Source organism: Motacilla alba, chromosome 2 (assembly GCF_015832195.1).
Source record: "Motacilla alba alba isolate MOTALB_02 chromosome 2, Motacilla_alba_V1.0_pri, whole genome shotgun sequence".
In the NCBI taxonomy this organism is placed as follows: Eukaryota; Metazoa; Chordata; class Aves; order Passeriformes; family Motacillidae; genus Motacilla; species Motacilla alba.
This window is the reverse complement of record NC_052017.1, coordinates 52,085,556-52,110,724: the sequence shown is the minus strand read 5'-3', so window position 1 is coordinate 52,110,724 and position 25,169 is coordinate 52,085,556. Positions and strand designations below refer to the sequence as shown.

Sequence of the window (25,169 nt, the reverse complement as noted above, 5' to 3'; positions counted from 1 at the left end):
CATGTTGAGGAACTGACAAACAATGTCCCTTGCTTTGCTCCTTGCTTCACTGAGCTTCATTTCACAACTCTGGCTTGTTTTCAAGTGCAAGAAATACAAAAAACATGTGCAAGGGAAGAAAGGAAACAAGTTTTTAAAAATTATTTTAGTATCATTTATGAACAATATTCTTAGAATGTGAAAGCACTTTTATTAAACACCCTGCACTGTATTTCTGAATTTGGAGGTGAGGGGCAAGGGCGGTTACATATCGCATTCTGTTACTGCCACTTGCTGTCAAAAATTCCCAGCTCTCTGCCTGACTTCACAGCACACCTTTGGAGTTCTTGCACTCGATCATGACAATGCAAGTTCCCACATCCAGACACTGCACAGGCACAGAAGCATATGAAGAAGGAATTTCTTGTCCCACACCTGCTGGAGTCCCACTTGCCAGTCTCCACATCAACCAAAGCCCCTGGACCAAATGAGTACTGAGAACAAGTGACATTGTCCCTGCACAGAGAAGGTTTGACGCAGTGGCATCACAACCCGTCACACTCCAGGTATCAGCAGAGAGTTTCAGTCACTATCAGGTTTCTATCAGGCATCCTTCAAAACTCTAATTCAGTTAAGGTGGAGTTCACTCCTATTGTCCTGTCTGAAGACAAGTGGACACTTGCACAGCTTTCCACCTCCTGCACATGAGTGAGGCAGACACAGTGTATGAACAGTTTGTACAGACTGCCCATTTGTAACCAGAGAGTAACAAACGCTGTAACCTTCTTCCATTTTAACAGTGAGACCAAATATCCACCAGCCCTCACCAGGGAAGGTGGTGATTCATCTCCACAGTATTTGCTTCTTCCTAGGAGTCCAGTATCAGTCTGGACAACTGAGACTCAAAAGACAAGGCCAAGAGGAGCCATTAGATAATCATACCTCGGGGGTTTTTCTAATCCACTCAACACTTCAATACCACCCAGTTCCCTCATAGTAAATCCAGTGATTAGTACCTAAATCATTAATTATTCTTTAGCATCAAGCCACAATCTCTGGCTATGCCTCCATCTATGCCATTAATGACTGCTTTAGGACCTAACTTTTTGGGTTTTTTCCCCCTTTATGAAAAGACAAAACATAAGTCACTCCCATATATTTCTTTTTGATAAAATATACAGACTTTACATGTGAAAATATTTGTCCCTCCACAGAGAGGATTTTTTTAAAACATTCATGGTTTATTTCTTTACCCTCTCTAGTTTGGTTATATTCTATAATGGATGTAAATATTTGGCCTGAGGGCCACATTTGGGAATCTGGGGACAGAAACAGCTGGAGCAAGACATTTCCAGGTGCAGCCTTCTTTGCTTAAGTATGGCTTTTATTCCTTTATGCTGTACATGTAACTTGCCTTGTTGGCTGGGGCACATAGAAAAAATCGTAGCTAAAAGCAATAAACCTGTCTCTGTCCTCACCATTACTTATTCCACAGGATTCTCATCTCATCTGGTGATTCCTTCAGTAATGTTAACTGTATTTGCCTTCAGATCACTGAAGATACTGAATAGTGAAAGGCTCTGTATTTACTCTAAAAAAAACCCCACAACCTCAAACAGTAAGAAATCTCACTCAAAATGCATCCCTTTGTTACCACTTTTTGAGATTTTCCCCTTAACAATATGACTGGGAGTAGTGTAAAAACAGTGAAAATAACTTTGTCTCCAGACAAACAGCTGACCTGAAACCCTGCCTTAAAATGCCTAAATTCACTGCTTCAAGTTTTTAGAAACTAAAACAATGAAACTAACAGAAGAGCCTGGGAAGAGCAAGATGAGCAACTCATTAAAAGGGAAGAGAAATATTTCAAAACTAAATTAGAGATTCACTGAGGGAGTAACACAACAATTCCTCTTTCCTTGTACAGTAGTAACCCAGTAATTCTTTCAAAACTAGCAGGCCCGGTACCTAATGAAAACTGTGTAGGAAAAACATTTTCAAGAATGAAAAACGAGTTCTTAATCTACACTGGGGAATCTTGCTCATTGCAGATAGTTATCTGCAGATTTCTGACCTGTGCATCATATTGTTATAGGTGAGTTGGCAACAAATTCTTCCATACTGAAGAAAAATTTTTCCACATTTGAGATTACACATCAACATTCAGTTGAAACCAGTAACACAGGAGAAATCTACTGCAGCAGCCATGTACCAGTAGGTGTTCATGGGCATCAGTATTTCTTTTTCTTCTCAAGAAAAAAAATAAAATCCTACTGCAGCATAAAAAGCTTGATTAGAAGAATAATGCCTCAGGCAAACCCTAGAGGTAAGAAGCAACTTGAAAGAAACACTGTGTTCAAAAACTAAGTTGATGCAATATTAAACAAGTGAAATCAGGGAAACAGGGCAGGGGGAAATCTTACAGAGTCAGATTCTGAATTCTTTTACGTTGATTTGACATTAACCTAATTCTGCTAATTACTGCAGAATTGCTAGTTGCAGCAATTACACCACTCACTCATACAAGTGTAATAGACAGTGCCAGGCCCACAGTTCTCTATCTGCAACACAGAGAGCTGCTCACCCAGCCCTGAGGTTCACTACTCCTTCAGCAGACCCCAAAACATAACTTACTTGAGTGTACCCACTTCCCTGGACGGGGAAGGTCATGGGGAACTGAACTGCATGAACGGAATCAGATCAACTTCTCTGCACCAGAAATGGCCCTTAGAGCAATAGTTGTGCTTTGCTGATCAAACCACACGCAGGAGACAGGTCCTACTTAGACTTTCTGGTTCTGTCCAAACCTTTCAAGTGCATCATTATGGGACTGAGATATCACAGGCTGAACAACACACACACAAACACACAAGTTTTCAACAATGAAAAAGGAAGTCTTCCCAATGAAATGCTTGACCAAAACATCACAGTTCTTTCACACTGCTATTATTTCCTTACAACACAGAAGCCAGGTGCACATTTTTTAGTCATACTTCACCTTTCACCTGTTACCAATAAGGAATGTTCAATCTGTCAAGTGTCATATCAAAGGATTTTTGAAGATCCTCATTCAAAACCAACAGGATCAATTGCCTGGAGAAACCAGCATTGCCAGAGGCACACAGTGACATCACTATCAGTGCTACCGCAGTTTGGGCTGCCACTGTCCCACCTCTCTGCCCCCAAAGTCCTTCACTGCTTGCAGCAAAGGTTATCTCACCCCAAAGCAAAGGGCCAGAATTTCCTGATTGCAGTCTCTTACAGATCCTACATTCGTTTTGAGAATGTAATTTGATGTTGGTTTTGTAACCTGTTATTTTCAGGCTGATGTCAAAGTGCACAGATGTAGCAGCTTGCCTTTAAATACCCAGGGCTTTTTGTCCGTCACACATTTCAAGTTTTGCTCCAAAGGCTTTTTCTTCACTTGGCATTTAGGTGACCATGCTGAAAAAGATGACAATCCTTTCAGCACTGCTGATTCTGATCCTGGTTGATCAACTAAAGGCACAAGGTGAGTCAACAATGTATTGGCAAATCCCCCTTTGTCAATTTAAGCAAGATTAACATTCATATTATACTTACACCTAGAGTTACTTTCCTCCCCCTCCCTTAAATCCTACTTGGGATCTGTGATCCCTTAAAAGAACTATGCACATTTTTGGACATCCCTAGAAATAACTTTTCAAGCAATGTTCCTCATGCTTTAAATTCCTTTCACTTTATTTGTAGGTGCCCCTGTTACCCCAGTGCTTGAGGCAGCAAGCATGGAGCAAAGCAGTGACCCCAGCACACAGCCAAGCACAGAGCTGCCCCCGGACTACAGCGGAGACTCACACAAGGAGAATGGCACAGAGCAAGCCGGGAACAATGAAGTGCAAGAAGGTGAACAGACCTTCTGGGAGCTGAGCGGAGAGTCAAGTGCTGAGTCTACCCCTAAGCCCAGTGTGGAGGCAAACCAAGAACCAACCCAGGAGTCACCCCCTGAAGTATCTGGTGAGACGCATTTTGTCTTTGATTGTCCACATTATTGATATCTCAGTTTTGTTACTACAATCTCCCACCTTTCCTGCACTAAAGCAGCAGGATGAATTAAAATGCTGCTTTTCCTTGTAGTCTTCTTTGGCAGGATATATGACATACCAGATATCTAGCCTCTCCTATTCTAAAAACAGAAATAAATTGCTGCAACTGAGAGGAAGATGACACTCCTTAAGACAAAACGTGTTATTATGAATGAGTGCATTTTCTAATTGTATGTGAAGCAAAGACCTCCCCTGACCTGGAAGAGGTTTCTCTTGTGGGTATAGTTAATGCTGGCTTATAATACACATTTCTAATGTGGGACAAAATACACAAATCCAACCACACCAAAAATAAAAACATATTTATATGAACAAGTTCCAATGTTATGAAGGCCTGTAGTAAGTCTGAGTGAAATTTCACTCTGGTGAACACCATCATCTCAATAAAGATAGGCCAAATTAACCCCTACAGAAGAAAGACTGAAGAGGATTTTGGTACCTATACAGTAGAAAGTTCTGTGGCTGTATCTCCATATTTCTCATTATCACACTGAGCTGCTTTATGATGTACTCAGTCTCATTAATAAATAAAGGAGCACAGCTTCATTATCAGATGTTAATTCTTTTGGGGATTTTGTGGGCGTTTTCTTATTTTGTTGATTTAAGGTTTGATTTGGGGTCTTTTTATTACATTATTTCATATTACATATTTCCTTATATGTGAGGATAACTCACTTTCTGTAATAGACATTATAAGTGAGGATCATTTAAATATTCACAATGGAATAATGAAGCTGTGAGGAGGGGGTTTTGTTTGCTTATTCCTTACAATAGTTTATGTAGGAACAATCTTAATTTCCATGGAGTTCATAGGTAACAACCTGTAAAGCCTCAAAGTTGCAATTCTGAGCAGTGTAGTAATTTGATATTCCCTCTCTTTTTTTTTGCTCTAGAGTAATTTCAACATTAAAACTTGATGAAAAAGCAACACCTACTTACCTATAGAGGTGATTTCACCACGAAGAACACATGTGAGGTGCCTGTTGCAAGCCAGATGGCAGGGCTATTCCCAGAACCACACCTCGCAGGAAAACTGTAACCATAGCCTTCAGTTCCAGAACTCCATCTAGTTCTTGCTTACTTTACCAGATTAATTAGATAACAGCTGACCTGTGCTGTTTTGCTTGCATGATAACCTGAAATAAAGAATGTCATCGCAAGTACATGCTTCATCATTATTGTAAGTCCTTTCCCTGGTCCACTTCAACAAAAAGATTAAAAATATTTTTAGGGTGTGGTTTTTTTCAGGCTTTTTTTGGTTTGTTTTGGTTTGGTTTTTTATGTCACCTCTCAAACATATTTCATGCAACTGATGCTTGTGTTTTCTTATTTTATTTTTGTTATGACCAAGACCACTTTCAGTTTGCAGGAACTACAAGCAGGGTTGTGAAAGCATTTTCAGATAGGCTCCAGATGACTTCAGAATGCTTTACATCTGCTGAACGTATCCTCAGATGACAGGGGCAGTTCGAAACACAAACCACTATTTAGCCCATTAATTTTTTAAACAGCTGTGGCTACAAACATGCAAAAAGTATCTCTGAGTGTTTTCATGGCTTGCAGGTACAATGGCAAACGAATCATTGATCTTCAGGTTTTGTCAGCCAGAACAACAGCAACTAAAGAACACACACAGAAACACGAATGTACTAAAAACAACTTACTGATTTATTTCTCATATAATAGCCAAGTGCTTCCTATTGCCTGGCATCAATTACAGCATTCTTCGTTTGATACTCTTCCTGTTGGAGCAAAGAGATCAGGCTGAGCGCTGCACAGAACAGAGACATTGGTACTCCTTAGAGACCATACAGAAATAATCTAAAATAAATTAAAAGTGTCAGAAGAAAAAGGTTCCCTAAAAAAATGTAGGACTCCCTCTTTCCCAAGGAACTTAATGCTTTAAACTTCCACTAAAAAAAAAATCCCTCAAAACCCATAGCAGCAAGTGAGACATCTCCATATCCTCTAGTGCCTGGTGTAGTGTAGACAAAGCAGTTGTGTGATGTTGGAACAAAGGAAAAGCAGACTTGGATTTCCATTTATTCAAACTTATTTCAAATATAATTTTCCATCTTCTAATGGTTCATTTTCAAAGTCATAAATAAGGGAAGTTCAACATCTAATCCCCTATTGGTGACAATAAGTAAAAGATACCTAAATTCAACAAACCAGAAAACTGGTTTATATGAGCAGATCACCAATATATTCAAAGGCAATATAAAATAAATATTGAAATCAATTTATATCGACAACAACATTTTGTTTCCAAGTGAGCATTCTTTCATCTTATAAAACAATTTTTAGAATTTGTCAACAGTTCACTTCTGTTTGACTGATAAGCAAAAAAAAAACACTGTGGAAAAGAAACCAAAAACAACATCCACATTCTGAGTTTTCCATTGCAAGATGCAACAGGGAGACAGAAAATAACAACAAAACCCTCAAGCTTCCCAGTGGAATGTATAAAGGGTTTAATATTCCTAAAATATTGCCTATATGATTGGCAGAAATTAGTAAAAGAAAGAAAATTTATTCAATAGCAGCTACCATGTTGGTCAAAAAGGACTGATAATGAAGAAAATGACCACACGGTGGCTCCAGATACAGAGGCTTTTCAACAGAGTTGCACTTACAGGTCCCACAAAAGTGTCCCTGCAAAACAAGTCTGCCAGCTCTGCAGCAGCAGCTGTGAAAGAATACTGCAAACAGAACTCACTCACTTCTGATCCCAGGAATACAGAGGTCACTTGCTTTTTACTGCTTTCTCTGGGTCACCTACCATGTTTAAATGCGGGCTGCTGCCCTCTCACCTGTGGCTTGGAGAAACTTCTTTAGGGGGTACCCAAGAGGATACTCAAGATTGCTGAATGCAATACAGCAGGGAAAATTATGGAAACACGCTTCTTTAGAGTCACAGCAAGAAGTGGAATGAAGCAGCTGTTTCCCATTTATTCATTCAAAGCCCTTATCAGGGTGAAAAGGCTGTAAGCATATTAACTTAAATGCAAAGGATTGAAAGGCCATAATGAATTACCATGCATAAGTGCACTATTACCAAACACCTAGCTTTGACTATATCCTGTAATACTGTAAAACAGATTAATTAGTGAAAAATCACTAGCAAGGAGAAGGCATTGCCAGGAGCATCCGAGGGAGACTTAAACAGCTGCAGGGAGCACAAGGGGCTGTTTGAACGGGCAGAGTGCAAAGGTAGAGCACAAAACTTAGGGACTGAGTCATCAAACTAGAAGAGGAGTAAATATGCCTTCAACTCAGTCATTGGGAAAAGGAATTTGATGACCCAGATGGACCTCAGAGAGCAGGAGATAACTGGAGCTGCCTAACCTGTTCTACAAATAAAGGATTTAATGACAAGCTCAACCAAGAAAAGGTGGCAGGTGATAGGAGTGGGTGATTCTGCTTTATGAGGTACAGAGGCACTCATCTCAACAAGGGAGGGGGGCAGCCTTCCAGGAACCTGGATCTGGGACATTACTGAGACGCTCCTAAGCCTAGTCAAACACACACTATTACCCACTATTAGTGTTCCATGTGGGAGCCAGTGATAACAGCTGGCACCAGTCTGGGAAGCATGAAGAAGAACTAAGGAGCCCTGGGAGAGATAGTAAAGGTTCCTGGAGTTCAAGTCGTTTTTTCATTAATCTTCCAGGTCAAAGAAGAGGGACTTAAAAATATGCAGACAAATCTGGCAGGTCAACAAATGACTACAGCAATGGTGCCCTAGTCAGGGTTTTGGTTATTCAGACTCATAGGACTTGCTTTGCCAAGCCTGGTTTACTGTGGGATGACAGGATCTATTTGACAAAGAAGGAACTCTTTAGTGCCATACCTGGCCCTTGTGCTCACCAAGAGGAAGGAGCTAGTGGGGAATGCAGTGCTTCAAGGCAGGCTTGGCTGCGGTGACCAGGAGATGATGTTTATGATGCTGAGGATAGCCAGGAGGGCACGCAGCAAGCTCACTGCCCTGACTTCAGGAGAGCAGACTTTGGCCTCTCCAAGGACCTATTTGGAGAGTCCCATTGGATAGAACCCTGGAAGACAGAGGGGCCCAAGATCACTGGCTGAATTTCAAGGATCACCTCCTCCAAGTTTGGAAGCAAGGTATCTCAACAAGGAGACGGAGCAAAAATGCCAGGAGGCCTCTAGGGATGGATAAGGAGCTGCTGTGCAAACTCAAAGTGAAAAAAAAAGAAGCTTTCAGAAAGTGGACACGAGGACAGAAGGCCTGAAAAGAGCAGGAAAATTGTACAGGAAGCTAGGGACAAGGTCAGAGAAGCCAAAGCCCAGTTATAACTCTATCGAGCCAGGGATATTAAGGATAACAGGAAGGGCTTCTACAGATACATTGCAAGCAAGTTAAAGACCAGGCTAATGTGGGCCCTTTCCAGAAGGAAAAGGGAGACCTGACTACCCTGGACAAAGAGGAGGCTGGGGTTCTCAACGACTTCTGTGCCTCTGTCTTCAATGGCAAGTGCTCCAGCCACACCACCCAAGTCAAGAAAGGCAGCTGCAGGGACTAGGAGGATGAAGACCCTGAGTCCCCTGCAGGAGAGGATCAGGCTTGAGACCATCTCAGGTTTGAGAATGTGCACAAGTCCACTGGACCCGATGACACTCGTCCATGGGTCCCGAGGGAGCTGGCAAAGTTGCTGAGCCACTATCCATGATTTCTGAAAAATCACAGCAGTCAAGTGAAGTCCCTGATGATGGGAAAAAGGGAACTGTAACTCCCATTTTTAAAAAGGGAAAAGCAAAAGACCCAGGGAACTACTGATCAGTCAGTTTCACCTCTGTGCCAGGCAAGGTCACAGAGCAGATTCTACTGGAAACTAGGCTAAGGCACCTGGCTACCAAAGAGATGACTGGTAACAGCCAAAATGGTTTTACAAGGGGGAAATCATGCCTGACAAATTGGGTGACCTTCTATGACAGGGCTACAGTGCTAGTGGACAGGGGCAGAGCAATTGACATTGTCTACCTGGACTAAATGCAAAGTGTTTCTCACTTCTGCACGACATCCTTGTCTCCAGATTGGAGAGACAGGGATTTGATGGATGGACCACTCAGTGGATAAAGCTGGATTGCCACATAAAAAGAGCTGTGGTCAATGGCTACACATGGAGACCAATGATGAGTGGTGTCCCTCAGAGATTGGTACTGGGGCTCTTGAACATTTTTACTGGCAATGTGGACAGGGGACCAAGTGCACCTTCAGCAGATTTGCTGACAACCCCAAGCCCTGTGGTGCAGTTGACACCATGGAGGGGAGGGATAATACCACATGGGCCGATGCAAACCTCACGAAGTTCAGCAAAGCAAAGTGCAAGGTCCTACACCTGGGTCACTGCAATCCCAGGCACACCAATGGGTTGGGCAGAGAAGTAACTGACAGCAACCCTGCTAAGAAAGACTTGGGGGTGACAGGCAATGAAAAACTGCACACGAGCCAGCTGTGTGTGCTCACGGCTCAGAAAGCCAATTGAATCCCGGGCTGCATCACAAGGAGCAAGGCCAGCACATCAAAGGAGGTGATTCTGCTCCTCTACTCTGCTCACATGTGATCCCACCTGAGTACTGTGCACAGTTCTGGTGTCTCCAACATTAAAATGACATGGAACTGTTGGAGCAAGTCCAGAGGAGACCACAAAGTTGATGACAGAACTAGAGCACCTCCCCTATGAACACAGGATGAGAAAGTTGGAGCTGTTCAGTCTGGAGAAGAGAAGGTTGCATGGAGACCTGATAGCAACCTTCCAGTATCTGAAAGGGACCTACAGGGAAGCTGGAGAGAGACTCTTCATCAGGAACTGCAATGACAGGACAAGGAGTAATGGACACACATTGACAGACAGAAAATTTAGGTTAACTATTAGGAAGGATTTTTTTACTGCAAATGTGGTGAGACACTGGAACAGACTGCCCAGGGAGGCTGTGGATGCCCCATTCCTGGCAGTGTTTAAGGCCAGGTTTGATAAGGCCTTGAGCAACCTGGTCTACTAGGAAGTGTCCCTGCCCATGGTAGGCGGGGTTGGTTCTAGATGATCTTTAAGGTCCATTCCAATCCCTTAACATTTTGTGAATCTATAAAATAGTAAGCTATCTTTTGAAACCTCAACTTTTACAGCTCTTAGCTGCAGACAAAAAGAACCCCTCCCTCCCATGTTATTTGTTCATAAATTATTAACTAGGAGGCTTCCTGTACCCTTTTTCAGGATATGTGATGCAAGACAAACACAGCTTTGAAACACACAGTTCTTTTTCTCTTGGACAGATGGCCTCCCCAAGTCCTATTCCCACACCTACTGCAGAGGAAAGACATCACACAGGGTCCAGAGTAAGAGCTCTCATGGCAGAAATGAAAAGTACTTTCCTTCCAGCTGTTTATAACGCTTCACAGACATCTCTGGTTGTGTCTGGTAAATGCATCACACCATGATAGATTACTACCTCTCTGAGCTCCTGCATGGTGAAGCTTGCACTGTTAGCTACTAAGGCAGACTTGCATTTCTGCAGCACAGCCAACATATTGTTTCATTGTGTTGGTCCTCCTCTCCCTTCAGAAGAACTTTCAAGAAAATTAATGGATACAGTGGGGGATGAATCCTGCCATGAAGTTTCATTACATTGTGTTAGACTGTAGGAACAAGGTCGATGTTTTGTTAGAACTCACTAGGAGGAACTGAGAAACTTGCAGGTAGCACATTGGATGCTGAAGCAGCAAAACCCAAAATCCAGTTCCACCAATCTTAAACTTGGTGAACTACTTCAGGGACCCACAAAAATGGGGAGCATGGACAGTAGACTGCCATTCACATTGCTAAGAGCTTCAGGTAATGCTATGCAGCATGTGGTTACTGGTGACCACTCCTAACATTTTACTCTACAGGCATAGTAAGAGCAGACCAAGAATCCCACCAAGAAGAAGAACACTTTTGCCCCTTGGGAGTTCATCTTACTCAGCTGAACAATGCATGCAGAGTGGTCTTGCTGGCATTCCAGTATCTTTGTGTCACTGCCAGCAACCAGAAAGAAATGGTTTGAGCCTACAGCTAAGGGCAGCACTGCAGATACATTGTACGAAGAAATTTAGAGTGGAGTGGCAAGAGAATGTTCTTTGCCTGAACTATTATGCTGCATAATAATGCAATTGTGTTGAACAACAGCCTATAAAATATTCAGCGGGTATCTCTTTCACTGACCTGATAAAAATGTATAGCTTGGGGCTCAGAGCTTCACTCTGACATCTCAAGATTTTCCACTAGGAAACTGATGAAAATTAATACCAAACAGCAAGTGCTGTCGTTACAGCATTCAGAAAAAAAACAAAAAACATTATAAAGACCCCTACAACTGCAAATCTCTCTGGGCAAAGAAAAAAAAACACAGCAGAAGAAATAGTTGTTTATTCTACACTTTATATAAAAAGAGCAATTACACCACCAACAAAAAGGCTTCTCTCTACTACAGAACAAACTAGGATTTAAGAACATACCCTGCAAATCTCCTCCATCACTCCAACACTGAAGGACCTCACTGAGGCTTTGTAATTCAGATGCAACAAAGCCAGGTTCAAGATCACCATGAGTCCTCAGCAAAGAGCACACTAATATAAAATACTACCTGGGTCCTGGCTCAGTTTAGGATTCTGTTATCTGAAGCTCTGAGTTCGGCTTTACAACCAGCAAGACTTTGCATTTGTAAAGAGAAAAGTGAAGAGAAAAGTGAAGTGGATGCACCTCCTTGGTCTGATACCACTGGCTGTCCAGTTTAGCCCAAGAGCCACAACGTATTAATGCAAATAAACTCCAACTTCAACTGATTTTTCCAGGAATTTTAAAGCTGTTGCCCAATTCAGCCTAACTATGGTATACACATAGAGGTTGCTTTCAGTAATACAAGGAAGGCTTAAGTTGGTTTCTATTCATGGCTACTAGTCACATCTTCATGAAACATCACACTCCCAAAAAGGCACAGGTCTCTGCACAAGGTCCCTGAATCAACCAAAAACAAGGCTGGATGGAATAGAGGAAAGAAAGATTTAAGTTCCATGGAAGTCAAGCCCAAAGTTTATCTAAGATGACAAATTTTGCCTCTCTGAGGAGGACAAAAATAACAAGGGGACACAGTAACAGTGCTTTAACTGAACTTTTTAATGGGGATGGATAAAATTAATACATTGTAAGCCAGTTAAAAATTTTCATTGACTTCTTATTACTTCAGTGAATAAATTAATGGTCAGTTGGACAAAAAATAACCTCAAAGAAGGAGTAAAGATATTACAAATCCCTTGAGGAGCTCTTCCACTGCTAGTTGCTGTCACCATGGATACACACCCAAAACTATTGCTATGACTCTTCTGTTTCTCCAAATGCCTCCACTTCAGCACCTGCAGTATTTTCCATTACTAACTCACTTAATGAGTTACACTCCATTATCAGATGGGCAGCGCTTTGGTAGAGGTGTGGCAAAAGATTCTTTGCTTTCTGTCAATGCTCGTGGCTGATGGATGAAAACACTGAACCTGACACCTTGGTTTGCTGCTGCCCTCACAAACCCACTATTTGCAGTCATGGTGATGGCTTTTAAAGTGTCTCCTGTCCCAAAAATGGCTAAAGAGCGGCTGTTGATTTTTGAACTAGCCACTAGTCCTAAGGCACGGTCCGAGGGCTGATCTGGCACCACGTTAATTCTTTTAACAAGCAATGCAGCTCGCTCTTTCTCTCCAGGTCCTCCCAGCGTTTCCAAGATGGACTGAAAATCTCTGACAGCAGATTCACAGGCAAAGAGCTCTTTTCCTTCCATGAACTCCTTCAGCTGAGGCAGGACTCTCTCCCTTCTTTCTTGGGCTGCTTGCTCTGTCAGCACTTTTTCTTTGAAGACAAAGTAGCAGCCACCATAGCTCAGCGCAGAGACGTAAGTTATTAAGGTAGTGATGTCCAAATTAACTCTATTGCAGACGTTTACCTTGATCTGGGTAGGGAAAGCAATGCTGGCCACTAAATTCTCCCGGTCTACTCTGGTCACCTGCAGGAGTTCAGGGCCTTCTTCATCTGATTCACTGGTGTCAAGGTGCTCATTTTCTGCAGATGGTTCTACCAGTGAGTTCACAGCAACAACATCTCCTCTCACAGATATTCCCATCTCCTTGAGCCTCTCTGCCATAGGACTGGACACGCTGTTGTAGAATGCAAAGATGATGTGGGGATTGCTGTACTCCACTGGCTGCTGACGGCTTGCTTGCAGGAAGTCCTCTGCCTGCTCAATGACACTTTTGTCACCATACTGGCCCCTTCCCAGCCAGATGTTATGCAGGGCCTCAGCTTTACGACCGATGGCTTTCACCCACGTGTGACCTCCGTTTGCAACAACATCTACCACCAGTGTCTGTTTGTCTCCAAACCTGTCCTCGTAAGCAAAGACATGGAGGACACTGACAACATCCTCCAGGTTCTCTGCTGACTGAATAATGGCCTGGAGGTGGGTAAGGTTTGTACTCTGCAGATGGGATTCTTTAATGGCCACTTTCCCTGCCTCCACCTTGTGTAAGAAATTTAGCTCTGCCTTCAGTTTGCTACATAGCTTTGCTCCGCCTTCTATTTTTCTTTTCTGGGACTTGGAAAGAGCTTCCGCTCTCTTAATCAAGTCTTTGGCAACAGCAATTCTTTCACAAAGCAGTGACTGCACAGACATGTTGGAAACATTATTCCTGTCAAGTGAGAACAAAGGAGAAGATGGTTATTGCATGGCCAAGAATAAGAACAGTCGAAAGAGTTCTTTGTAATGGTATACACTGCAGCCTTGCAGTAGACTTAAGTGCAACAGCTATTGTAAAGCACATGGATCTGTAACCTCAACACAAAGTCCCAGTGATGAGTTTAAGTCCTTTCCTTCACCTATAGAAATCCATCATACAGCCTCAGAAGACCCCAGTTCTCAGCTAGGTAGCACTCAAGCCTACACACAGACCTTGCAAAGCTTGTGGTTTCCCCCCACCTGCCACGTAAGAGACCTTCACTTAGCCAGTCACTAAGAGGGATGTTAATTCTCACAGCTCATTTGCAAAAGCTGCCATCCAGAGCAAAATCAGAAATACAGTTAATGCCATAAGCAAATCTTGTCTCTCCCTCTCATCACACTTACCATTAAAATTAAAACCTACCCACCATGCTTACACATACCCAGCTTTCAACCTGCACTGTTCAACTCAGTGCATGAACCCCTCAGAGGGTGGTGAAGCACTGGGACAGGTTGCCCAGAGTAGTTGTGGATGCCTCATCTCTGAAGTGGTAAAGGTCACGATCAGGTTGGAGGGGGCTTGGAGCAACCTGGTCTAGTAAAAGGCACCACAGTAAAAGGTGTCACACATCAGGGGGCTTGCAACTAGATGATCTTTAATGTCCCTTCCAAGCCAAACCATCGTATGTTTCTATTACACAGCCTCATGACAGACTATGATTCATAATTCTAGTATCAGGACAATCTCTATGCTAAAACTGCTGTGTTTTCTAATTCTACTAAATGATTTTCTGGGTTTACTTTAGTAGGCCTTCCTTGAGGAAAGTATGATAGGAATTCCTTTACTGAATATGTGCTGTCTTTGAAAATGTAGAATTAATACTACAACAAACAACAGCATATTTATGACAGTAACCGTGGATAATGAAATACATCAATTTTGACTCCTGACTACAAGTATAAATACTGTAATTCTTCCTATAATTCTTACCTAACCCACATGTTGAAGTAAACTGGTATTAAAGGACAAGATAAATGAAACTCCAACTGAAAAGGAGCAACAAGACAAAGCCAAGTCCTACAACGGGCTCTGCCAGGACAACTCAGTGGCCTTCCTTCAAACAGCAGGAACCTCCCTGGCCCTGTGTCCAAGTGGAAATATGGCCAGCATTAACTGCTACTGGCCTGGTCCCCATCCAGCATCAGCCACATCTCCACCTGCTTCTTCATGGCCAAGATTCCTGATGCCTTCCAAGACGACTTTCTAACCCTCTTCACGGTCCCAGGAGGCCAGAAAAATCAGCCTTTCCCCCTCGAAGTCTTTGCCACTGCCACAAGCTTATCCTTGAATATAATGCAATGACAAAAAAAACCAAAAACCTCACGATTGGTAACTGGACACCTCTCCCCTACAGCTCTTACACACACACACACACGCATGCTTCAACACAGAGCATAAATCAAGGATTGCAGTGACAATAAAACCACAGACGCAACTACTTTTTCAGCACAATTACTGCGCGGTAGCGCCACTATCAACCACAAGGACACACACCGTCCCTTGCCTTCGCCCCAGGGCCCGATCTCCCCTGGGCGGGGATCGGCGGCGCCGGCCGCCCCTCCCGCCCGCGGCCCGGCCCGGCCCGGCCCTCTCCTCCTCTCCCTCCGCTCCGCCATCACGTGTTCGCCGTGCCGGGGAGGCCGCGCCGCCATCTCGGGTGAGGGCACGGCGCCCTCAGGGCTCGCCCCAAGCCCGGCTCGGCCCCCCGGCCGCCCCCAGCCTCGCCCTCCGCCCACACGCCGGCCCCGGCGGAGCGGGCGGGTGCGGGACGGCGGCCCCTGTCCCTCCTGTTCTCCCCGTTCCCCAGTCGCTGCCGGGACGCGATGTGCTCGGGCCCGCCTCGCCTCTCTGGGGACTTCCCGGCCCCGCACCCTCCCTCGGGGCCGTCGCCTGTCGCCAGTCCCCTCAGCCCGTACTCACAGCCCGGCGGCCACAGCCCTCGGCCCGGGCTGGCGTGGCGTGGCGTGGCGTGGCGCGGCTCGGCCCAGCCCGGCACCTCCCCCGGGGCCGCCGGGCGGGGACAGCCGCACCACCCGCCTCGCTCCGAGGCCTCGGCCCGCCCGGCCTGGCTGTGCTCCGCGGCGTGCCCGCGGCTTATCGCGAAAACCCTCCAAGGGCGAAATGCATTACATCAGGTCAGACGCAATCTCAGAATATTCTTGGCTGGAAGGAACTCTCAAGGATCGTTGCGTCCAAGTCCTGGTTCTGCCCACCCAGGACAGTCCCAAGAGCCACACCGTGTGCCTGAAGAGTATTGTCTAAAAACCACTTGAATTGTGTCAGGCGTGGTCTTGGGGAGTCTGTTCCACTGTCCAAACACCTTCTGTATGAAGAACTTTTTTCTAATATCCAACCTAAATCTCCCATGACACAGTTCTAGGCCAGTCCCTCGACCCTGTCCACTGGTCACCACAGAGAAGAAATTAGTGTCTGCCCCTCCTCTTCCCCTCATGAAAAAGTTGCAATTGCAATAAGGTCTCCCCTCAGTGTCCCCCAGGCTGAACAGACCAAGTGACCTCAGCTGCTCCTCATACAGCTTCCCCTCAAGGCCCTTCACCAACTTAGTTGCCCTCTTTAGATGCTCTGTAGTAGCTTTGTATCTTTCTTACAGCGTGATGCCCGGAACAGCACACAATGAGGCTGCAATAGTACAGAGTAATGGAAACAGACAGGCCAGAGACAAGTTAGCCTTGGACTGTTAACTTCACTGGAGGAGCAACAGCCCTGGCTCCATGCACGTTGGATCTGTGCACGTTGGGTCCATTACACTTAGACAACAAAAATGGGATGTACTAAACCATTCTGTGAATATGTGAGCAAGTGTCCCCAATATTTGCACCAAGTTGCTGCCTGCCTCCATGCAGCAGACATAGCTGTGGTCCCACTCCTCTCCATGCAGCAATACTGCCTTACAGCGTGGGAGAGACTTAGCCTCTGAATGCCGGTTCTTGAAGGGAGACATGATCTCTACTTGTCGGAATGATTTCACAAGATCTGGAAAGCAATACTAAGCCAAATCAAGTTGTAAGGGGCTTACTGCACCTGTATGTCCTTTACTGTGGGTGATGGTACACTGGAACAGGCTGCCTGGAGAAGTGGTGGTCTCCCTCACTGGAGCTATTCAGGAACCATCTAGACACAATCCTGTGCCCTCTGCTCTAAGATGATCCTGCTTGAGCAGGAAGGTTAGACCAGATGTCATTCTGTGATTCTGTGACTTAAAGTAGTAACTTCATTAAATAAAGTCACTGTTCTCAGATCCTGATCCCACTCATTAAATAACCCAATTGTCATAGGTGTCACACTATCTGGAGGAGCTTGGAGGAGATCCTGTTCCAGGATAAGCAAATCAACATTGCATGCTGCAAGTGACGAGTGTCTCTTTTTCTTTTTTCAGAAAACTGCATTAGTAGTAACAAGTTAAATGACACAAAGTTATAATTCATAGTGAGCTGAAGTAATCAAGCCTGTAATTGTCATTTCTGACAAAGGAGCAATGTTTATCTGTCTTATTGCACCTTGACCCCTTTATGCAGTTTCTACAAAAATTTAAAAAAAAAGCTAATCTCATGTAACTAAAGGGTGCACTTTTCGAAAATTACCACAATCACCATATAATTTGGCAGTCCACTGCACTAGTATCACTCACTCCTGTAATGATTTTATTTAAGAAATACATCTTCAAGTTAAAAATACTATTTCCTTCAATTTTAAATAGAAAAATATATTACTTAGTTCTCTGCAGTATAGTATTTCCCTTTAAATAGTAGATAAAATTTAGCTACTATTCTAGACACGCAGTTAAAAAAAGAACCCCGCACTTAAAATCACACCACTTTCCCCATCACAGCAGTGTAGTATCAAGGTCTATCTGACTACCACTAAGGAAATTATCTAACACTAAAGCCTGAATACAAAATTCTATGCATATTGTTTCCAAGTTACACCAAGTGCCATGAACTCTGATTCACTGCAGGGCTTAAGTATTACCAGGGAGCTTTGGGACTCAGTTCTTAGTGGTGTAAAAACAGTCACCAGCTTGGCTTATCGAAGTGAAAACCAGTTAGTAGACCAGAGACCTACTCATATCCTTTAACACAAAACAAGGAGCAGTTTACCATGGTTTGAAACTTGCTTTGGTTTCAGCTACCTTTCATAGGTTGTTCTTTGCTCATCAACTGTTTCTTTTAGCAGAGACAACTAAACCACTGCAGTCAATTTCTGAAGTACCTACACACATTTCTGCATGTAGAAAACTCTTCAATATTTATACAGCATTAAAAAACTAAGTGTGCATAAATATTCTACATTGAAGATGCAGCAATATAAAGCTTTCCGGTTCAGATCTGAGTTGTTTTATTTTCTCTAGAATAAGAATCAGAGTACAGCCTGGTTTTCAGAGTAGAATACTCAAAAAGTGATCTGGCGGAACTCTAAATGAACCATTTGGACAGAGCTTTTATTTCTGACATTAGGAAATAAAAATTAATTTTTGGCATGCTTCAGAAATGCTTATTCACCTGATGATAACAAAAACCATCAGAAGACAGACATTGGAAAGCAAAGGTCAATCAGCTTATACACTATTTTCTACTCATATTCTGTATTTTCTTCATTAGTTAAGGCTGGCTGATGTGGGACCTGCCAGGCTGCTCCCCTACATCCTTAGCCTTATGCACAAGCAGACTGATCGAGCTGCTGCTCTGAATTCAGTATCAATGTTTTAACAATAAGATTGCTTTAAAAATACAAAATCTGAAAACAGTACCTTAAATAGCTGCATACCAGATTATTTTTGTTGAAAAAATAATGTATATTTACCCCATTTCTTTTGTGATAAATGTAGGCTTTTATGACTTGAATGACTCTACACATGTAACAAATATATTGATATATCCACACAATATCTGTAAAAGTTAGGGTGCAAAAATTAAATGCTCCTTTCATGACATCTTTAGAATTATCTTGTAAGTTGGAAAACACATTAAACACAATTCAAGGGATAAAGTAATTACATTACATACTCTCATTCTGTTGTGTAAATCCCATTGATTTTTATTGATAGTGATAAATGCATTTAGTTTTCAGTAAGAGTTACTGTTTCTACTTCTCCTAACAATATTTCAAGATTGAAAAGGTGCAATTTCAAGGGCCAAGAAAATGACTGAAGTAAAACGAGTTCTTAGGACATAAAGACCAGGATGGTCAAAAGCAGAGTGTCTCAATCAGATTACAGTACACACCTAAATGGAAGACTTTCCTGCCCCTTTGTGAAAGTACATGATCTTGTGCATCCCATAAAACTATTTCTGGAGGTTAATTAACATTTAAACAATATTCCTAAGCGAAAAAATTATCCTATCACTCAACATTTAAATTTTTTAAAAGATGGCTGAACATAAGTTCATCATGGCTGTATATGAAAAACTGTTTCCTCAGCAATAAGGATACTGAAATCTAAGTTGTATGGAGATAAACAGGCTAGGATTGAAAAGACACACAGACACCTTCCCCCAAAACAATGGCCGCTGATTTTATTCTTTAGCCTTTTTCAAGCTGTCACTATAACTTTACATTTTGTACAGTATTTTGTGTATCAAGGGAAAGAATTATCTTTAACAAGATTCCATGTATTACAATATCAAGGACCGTTGTATTTGCACCCATGATGTTTAAAAAATCTCTCAGACAAACCATGTAGAAATAAGTATGCAAAAACTGCAAAGAAAAACATTTAAGTAGCCAAAATTAAAAAGACCTTTGTGTGAACCACAGTCTAGCTCAGTTTCTACTAGGCTATTGCAGCCAAGTAGTCCTTAACCTCAGTTGGAGTGAGCCTCCTAAAACCAGCTTCATTACAGATGCCAACTTCAATGTTGTCTTCTGTCATTTGCCCTTCAAAGCTCTCCTATTAAAAAAATACAGTTCAGTGAATCGTATCAGTGAAGACATAAGAAACTTCTTTCTTAAATACTTAAGAAACTTCTTTCTTAAATATTTTGCTAACCTTTAGTGTTAAGATAGCCGTATGAATGGCATCTTCAAGCTCCAAATCTTCATTGTATCTGTAAACAGACATTGATTTATTTCAGCATAGGACAAAAACCTTTACAAATTTTAATAATCCTGGAGTCTCTGAAATCCCCAAAACTACTTAAATCTGTTTCTCATACAAATATTATTAATTCCCTACTTTTCGTACTGACACTGTATATAACATTGCTGCAAATATGCTGAATATAATGCTTACTGTGCTCAAGTAACTCTACATAAACACAAAAGTTGGAGTTTAAATAAATCAAACTTTCTGTGCACTTATGAACAAGCACACTGGAAGCATCACACCTTAAGTATTTTAAAACTTTGTTCTTACAATTTAAAAAGGTGTACATTTTTTTAAATCTGGCTATTTTATATGGAACCTGAACAAAACACAGTATCCTTTCAGAGAAGTATCAAATACATTACCTTTTCTCAAGAAATGTTTTCCCATTGACGTAATTTTTTCCCATTGCTGTTGCTTTCCAAGCAAAATAAGCTCCCTGTAAAAGCAATAATCTATTGATTGAATTGTTTTGTGTAACTCAGTGAAACACTATGTATTCAATTACTTGGTAAAAAAGTACAGCAGCAATCAGTAAGATACTAAGTGTTCTGAGACTATAGGATACAATTTTGGATCATATTGAGACTAATTTTATATGGGAATGTATGCTGTGAAACTGTACAAGATGTGTATTGCGCCCCACCTATTTTCATCCTCCCGCTACTTTGAAAGATGCATTTAGTAAGTCATTAGCATATTTTTGATTTGGGATTCCTTAACCAGAAATAGTTCATTTGCCTTTGAGAAAGTGTACACTCAAATCCTTACTGAGGCTCACCTCACATATTCTTCTTTTTGAAGATAAAGTAATCTAACTGACTTGTTGCAAATCCGGTTTATGTTCACTACCAAGATATTTAGTCATTGCTTCTATTCCCTCTGCTGGCATGAAAACCACCAGCAGTTCTATGCCTCCATGAAACTACCTTAAACAAGGCATCTGCATTTTGCTTTTTACACTGAAGCATCAGTGGTAATTCAAACCACTGGAAGTTGCAATGATCACTACAATGACCTCATTTTTTGTCTGAAGCACCACACCTCATTCGTGCATCATTCTGAAATGCAGTGCAAACCCAGCAAAAAAACTCATTTAAATCAACCACTGTCATTAAATACCACAGCATGTGCATTACATTTAACAGTTCTACAGGTTTTGGCTTAACTTCCATCCAGTTTGGAGCAGTATAAATAGTCAATTTCTTTTTTCCTAGTAGCTGTTACAGAATGCCATTTTTACTGGCACTATCAACTAGGTGGAAAGGTATGAAAAGGGATGACCCCCCTCAGAAACAGCTGCTGTCCCTCAAATTAGTACAGGAACATGTAGGTGCACAATGACGCAGGCTTGCTCCAAGCACCTATTGAAATGACCCATTTTGACTTCTGAAGTTATTTTTCATTCTAGCTCTGTATTATTATCCTCATCACAGAAAGCATTTCATGAGCACATGCAAAGTTTCACATGTTTATCAGAGCAGCAGAACTTGCAAGTGTAAGATACTTACAGATGGATCCGACTGAAATAAATACGGCCGCCCTTCATTCCAGCCACATATTAGCAGTGATACACCAAAGGGACGAACACCACTACAGGCAAACAAAACATCATGAATTATCCAGTGAAAGTCAAAGGTGACTAATTATTGTGGATACGTTCGCCTTCTCCCCAGACCAGGGCTGTAATGAGGATGAGTTAACCAACAGAACAAAACCAAAAGTGTCCTGCCTTGGCTGACATGTTTGTGTGCAAGATGTGGAGACCCATTCTCACCCGCTGCCAGTCAGTGCTCCTCCTGCTGGCACACTTTCTGTGCACATTCTCCACTGAAAAACCGCCTTTTCCACAAAACTCCCAATCACTGGGTAGCTGTTACTCATTACATTTAAACACCACCATCTTTCCAAGCAGCTCTGCAATCCCAGCACGTACCCAGACTGCGTGTACTCCTGCATCACAGAGGCAATTCTCTGTACTAGCTGAGCTGTTGGAATGGGCTCATGATAAACCAAGTAATACTGCTGGGCCAGCTTCCGAGCTCTGTGCACAAGTACTCTGAAAACAAAGACAAAAGTACTCTGTCAAAAAAATTCCAACTAGAAATGAAAACTCATAAACATACATATCTATTCAGGAGTTGTACATCTGACATAACATCAGTGTAAGAACACAAGACCGTGCTGAGTTACCTTTATCAACCGTGCCAAGTTATCTTTATCAACCAAGTAATTGCTGAAATATTTAACATTGAATTACACTGCTTTCATTCTTTAGATACAAGGTTATTTGACAAGTTAATGAATATATTAAGAAAAACTTCAAGTGAATGTCCTTTACAGTGCAATATAGTATTATGACATACACTAAGACACAAACAGGCAATTGCTACCTGTTACTTAAACTTCTTGTATGAATATGCATCTAAATGGTGATCAAACAGAATGTTTTAATACCTGTAATCTGGACCCATACCACTGTACACTAAGCCTATATGTTTGGTAATTGGTTCTACTTTGTGGACGCTCCTTTCATCGTACAGAATGGATTTCTGCTTCTTCTCAGTGGCCAACACCACTCCATTTGCAGCTGGAAAAGAACAAAAAAACTTATTTAAAAATTAAACTTAAATTAGCAGTCGAAACACCAAATGAGCTCATAAACTGTAAAAAATTTCTTCCTCTTTTTAAAAGCCATTCAAGTTTACAACCAGGTTAAAGACAGATACTTATGATGAATACACCCAACACGTTGTTTTTTTTTAAATACATACAGCTCCCATAATCCCACTCTAAAGGTTCTGTATAACATTAATAATTGAGCAATCTAACTAGCTTGTTTTGTGTGTGTTATTTCTATGTATAAGGACAGGAACACTCAAAAAACCTCCAAAACCAAACATCTACCGGCTGAATGTCTCCAAAATCACCCAAAAAAAAGAAACCCAGGAAGCATAAAACTTATTAAAACATGTGAAAATCCACTGAAAGAGTAACAAAATATGTAACAGAAAGAAAGATAAAGAAGGATCCAATAGAAAAGACCCAGTACACGATCCAAACTGGTTTAGTTCTCCCAAAAAATAGACAAAATCCCAAATCCATCAGTATTTTCAGCACATACCTTTAATCCCAACTGATGGAGCTCCTGCAGCTACTGCAGCCAAAGCATATTCAATCTGAACAAGCTTTCCAGAAGGACTAGAAAGGAAGATGGAAAATAAAGTTTTCCACTAATTGGGAAAAATCTTCAGGGTGTATCATGACTTTCTATTGAAATTACATTGTAGGTGTGGTTTCCAAAAGCTTTCAAGACACTGATGTTCACTGCTGAAAGGAAGCAGCAAAACACAGCTATGCTTTCTGACTGACGAGCACACAAGGTCAACGGCACAAGACAGCAACAACTCCCATTCCATTCCCAGGTATTCCCGCATTTTGTTTTAATGATCCATGTTATTCTGGTAATGGATCAGAATCTTGAGAATGGAGCTACAGGTTGACACCTGTAAGCAAAATAAGTTACAAATTCCTTATTCAGAAGGAGGGGGGTGGATGGGTCCATTCTCTGTCCCCAGTATAAAGGACACCAGAGACAGCCACGCACTGGACAAGTGATTTTGCAAGTGGATCTGCTCTCCAGGCTGTATTTCAGACACTGCTGCTTTAATAGTTGCAGAAGTAAAATGGGATATTATGTAACTCAGTGCTTAGATGAAGAAAACAAAGCAAGCAATAATCAATCAGTGTAGTCACTTACACACTGAGCAAACATGGTGTAAGGGTGATAAAGTAGTAATTCTGGCTTTTCCACTACAAACTACAACAAATCAGAACAATCATTCCAAGCACACAGTGCTTCTGTAAAATGCAAAATGTTTGTGACTCTCTTAGGAAATTATTTCTGAAAGCTAATAAAGAATTCAATCTACTTGAGCAGAGCAAGAATGTTAGGCTGCTTCCATCCATTAGGAACATTCTTTTCATCATTTTAGGTTACAAACTGCTTCATTTGCTCAACTGCAACAAGCCTTTAGCAATCCCTTTTGCAATTACACAGCGTGACTCTCTGGTGAGATTAAGGGAACACTTCCCCACGAGCAGCATAAAGGTTCTTGTGTCCAATTTTTTTTTTCTATATGCAACAGAGGTCTGAATACCTTAATAGTTTCCAAAAAATGAATGGAAGGTAATTGCCTTTACTTTGAATTAATCTTCAGTCTAGATATTAGAGCAACACCCCCAACAAACACCACTCCATAGCATATTCACTCTGCATGCCATCATTCCACATTCAGGCTGTGCACAACACCAACTACAAGGAGAGCAGCCACGGCCAAGCGTAGCGGGAAGGAACACAAACTATTGTAAAACTCATGTGCTTCACTCATTCCCACTTCTGAAGCAAGCTCTTAGGACGCCACAGCTCAGATGTCATCACGCATTTCCAGTTAGCTCAGAATCACAGAATTATTCCCCAGCCTATACTTTGTGTGTGATGATCCCGAGTTTGCTAAGCCAGGCACTCGCTGTAAGGCACCGCCAGTGTCCGGACAGACCTTAACGTGCTCCTACAGCAGCTCTGTCTCGCAGCAACGAGGAGACACAAGCGGCGCCAGCACCGGGGCCCGAGGTCAGCGACAGACACCAGGTGGACCCAGGACCCTCCCCGCCACCCTTCAGGAAGCCTCTGGGCAGCTGCGTGTCCCCCTCGGGAGCCTGATCCCCGCCGCTCTCCCCACGCCCGTCACTCCTGTCCAGGTCGAGCCCCCGCAGCCCCCAGCGCTCGCAGGCCCGATGACTCTGCAAAGCGCCCCCTCGGTCCTGCCTCGCCGCCGCCGGCAGGCCGCTCCGCTCAGGCTGCGCGCCGTTCTCCCGCTGGCCCGGCAGCCCGCCCGTCTCTGCCCACGAGCCCACAGCCGTCCCAGCCCCGGCACCTGAAGGTGGTGAGGGAGAAGCTGTAGCCACGCTCCGCCATTTTGGCAGCGGCCCCTACGCTCCCTGCGCCGGCTCCTCGGCGCAGGCGCGGACGCCGCTCCCGCTCCGAGCGCGAAGGCACAGCGAGCGCGTTGATTGGCGGGGTGGTGGCCTCTGCCTGAGCGTGCTGGGATGCGGTTGGCGACGATGCGCGCCGTGAGGCATGCTGGGAGTTTGAGTCCTCCATCCGCCCTACACCGCCCCGCCC

At 42.8% G+C, this 25,169-nt stretch overlaps 2 protein-coding genes across 5 annotated transcripts; both read right to left on the bottom strand.

Annotated features, from left to right (window-relative positions):
• Positions 1-12,216: 12,216 nt before the first annotated feature.
• On the bottom strand, positions 12,217-15,956 carry C2H7orf25 (chromosome 2 C7orf25 homolog). Of its 4 annotated transcripts, none has more exons than XM_038128718.1 (2): positions 15,802-15,956; positions 12,217-13,791 (listed from the first exon to the last, which is right to left on the bottom strand). In XM_038128718.1, exon 2 carries the CDS (start codon positions 13,773-13,775, stop codon positions 12,507-12,509), a length of 1,269 nt encoding a protein of 422 aa, XP_037984646.1. In that variant the 5' UTR covers positions 13,776-13,791; positions 15,802-15,956; the 3' UTR covers positions 12,217-12,506. The 4 variants fall into 4 exon arrangements, with proteins under 4 accessions (XP_037984646.1, XP_037984643.1, XP_037984647.1 ...); XM_038128715.1 differs by lacking the exon at positions 15,802-15,956 and adding an exon at positions 15,376-15,722; XM_038128719.1 differs by lacking the exon at positions 15,802-15,956 and adding an exon at positions 15,386-15,493.
• Positions 15,957-18,317: 2,361 nt separating this feature from the next.
• PSMA2 (proteasome 20S subunit alpha 2) lies at positions 18,318-25,027 on the bottom strand. The gene is made up of 8 exons (XM_038128720.1): positions 24,922-25,027; positions 23,109-23,185; positions 22,442-22,574; positions 21,921-22,043; positions 21,496-21,577; positions 20,350-20,423; positions 19,889-19,946; positions 18,318-19,789 (listed from the first exon to the last, which is right to left on the bottom strand). The coding sequence occupies exons 1-8, from the start codon at positions 24,960-24,962 to the stop codon at positions 19,673-19,675; spliced, it is 705 nt and encodes a 234-aa protein (XP_037984648.1). The 5' UTR covers positions 24,963-25,027; the 3' UTR covers positions 18,318-19,672.
• Between the last annotated feature and the right edge of the window lie 142 nt (positions 25,028-25,169).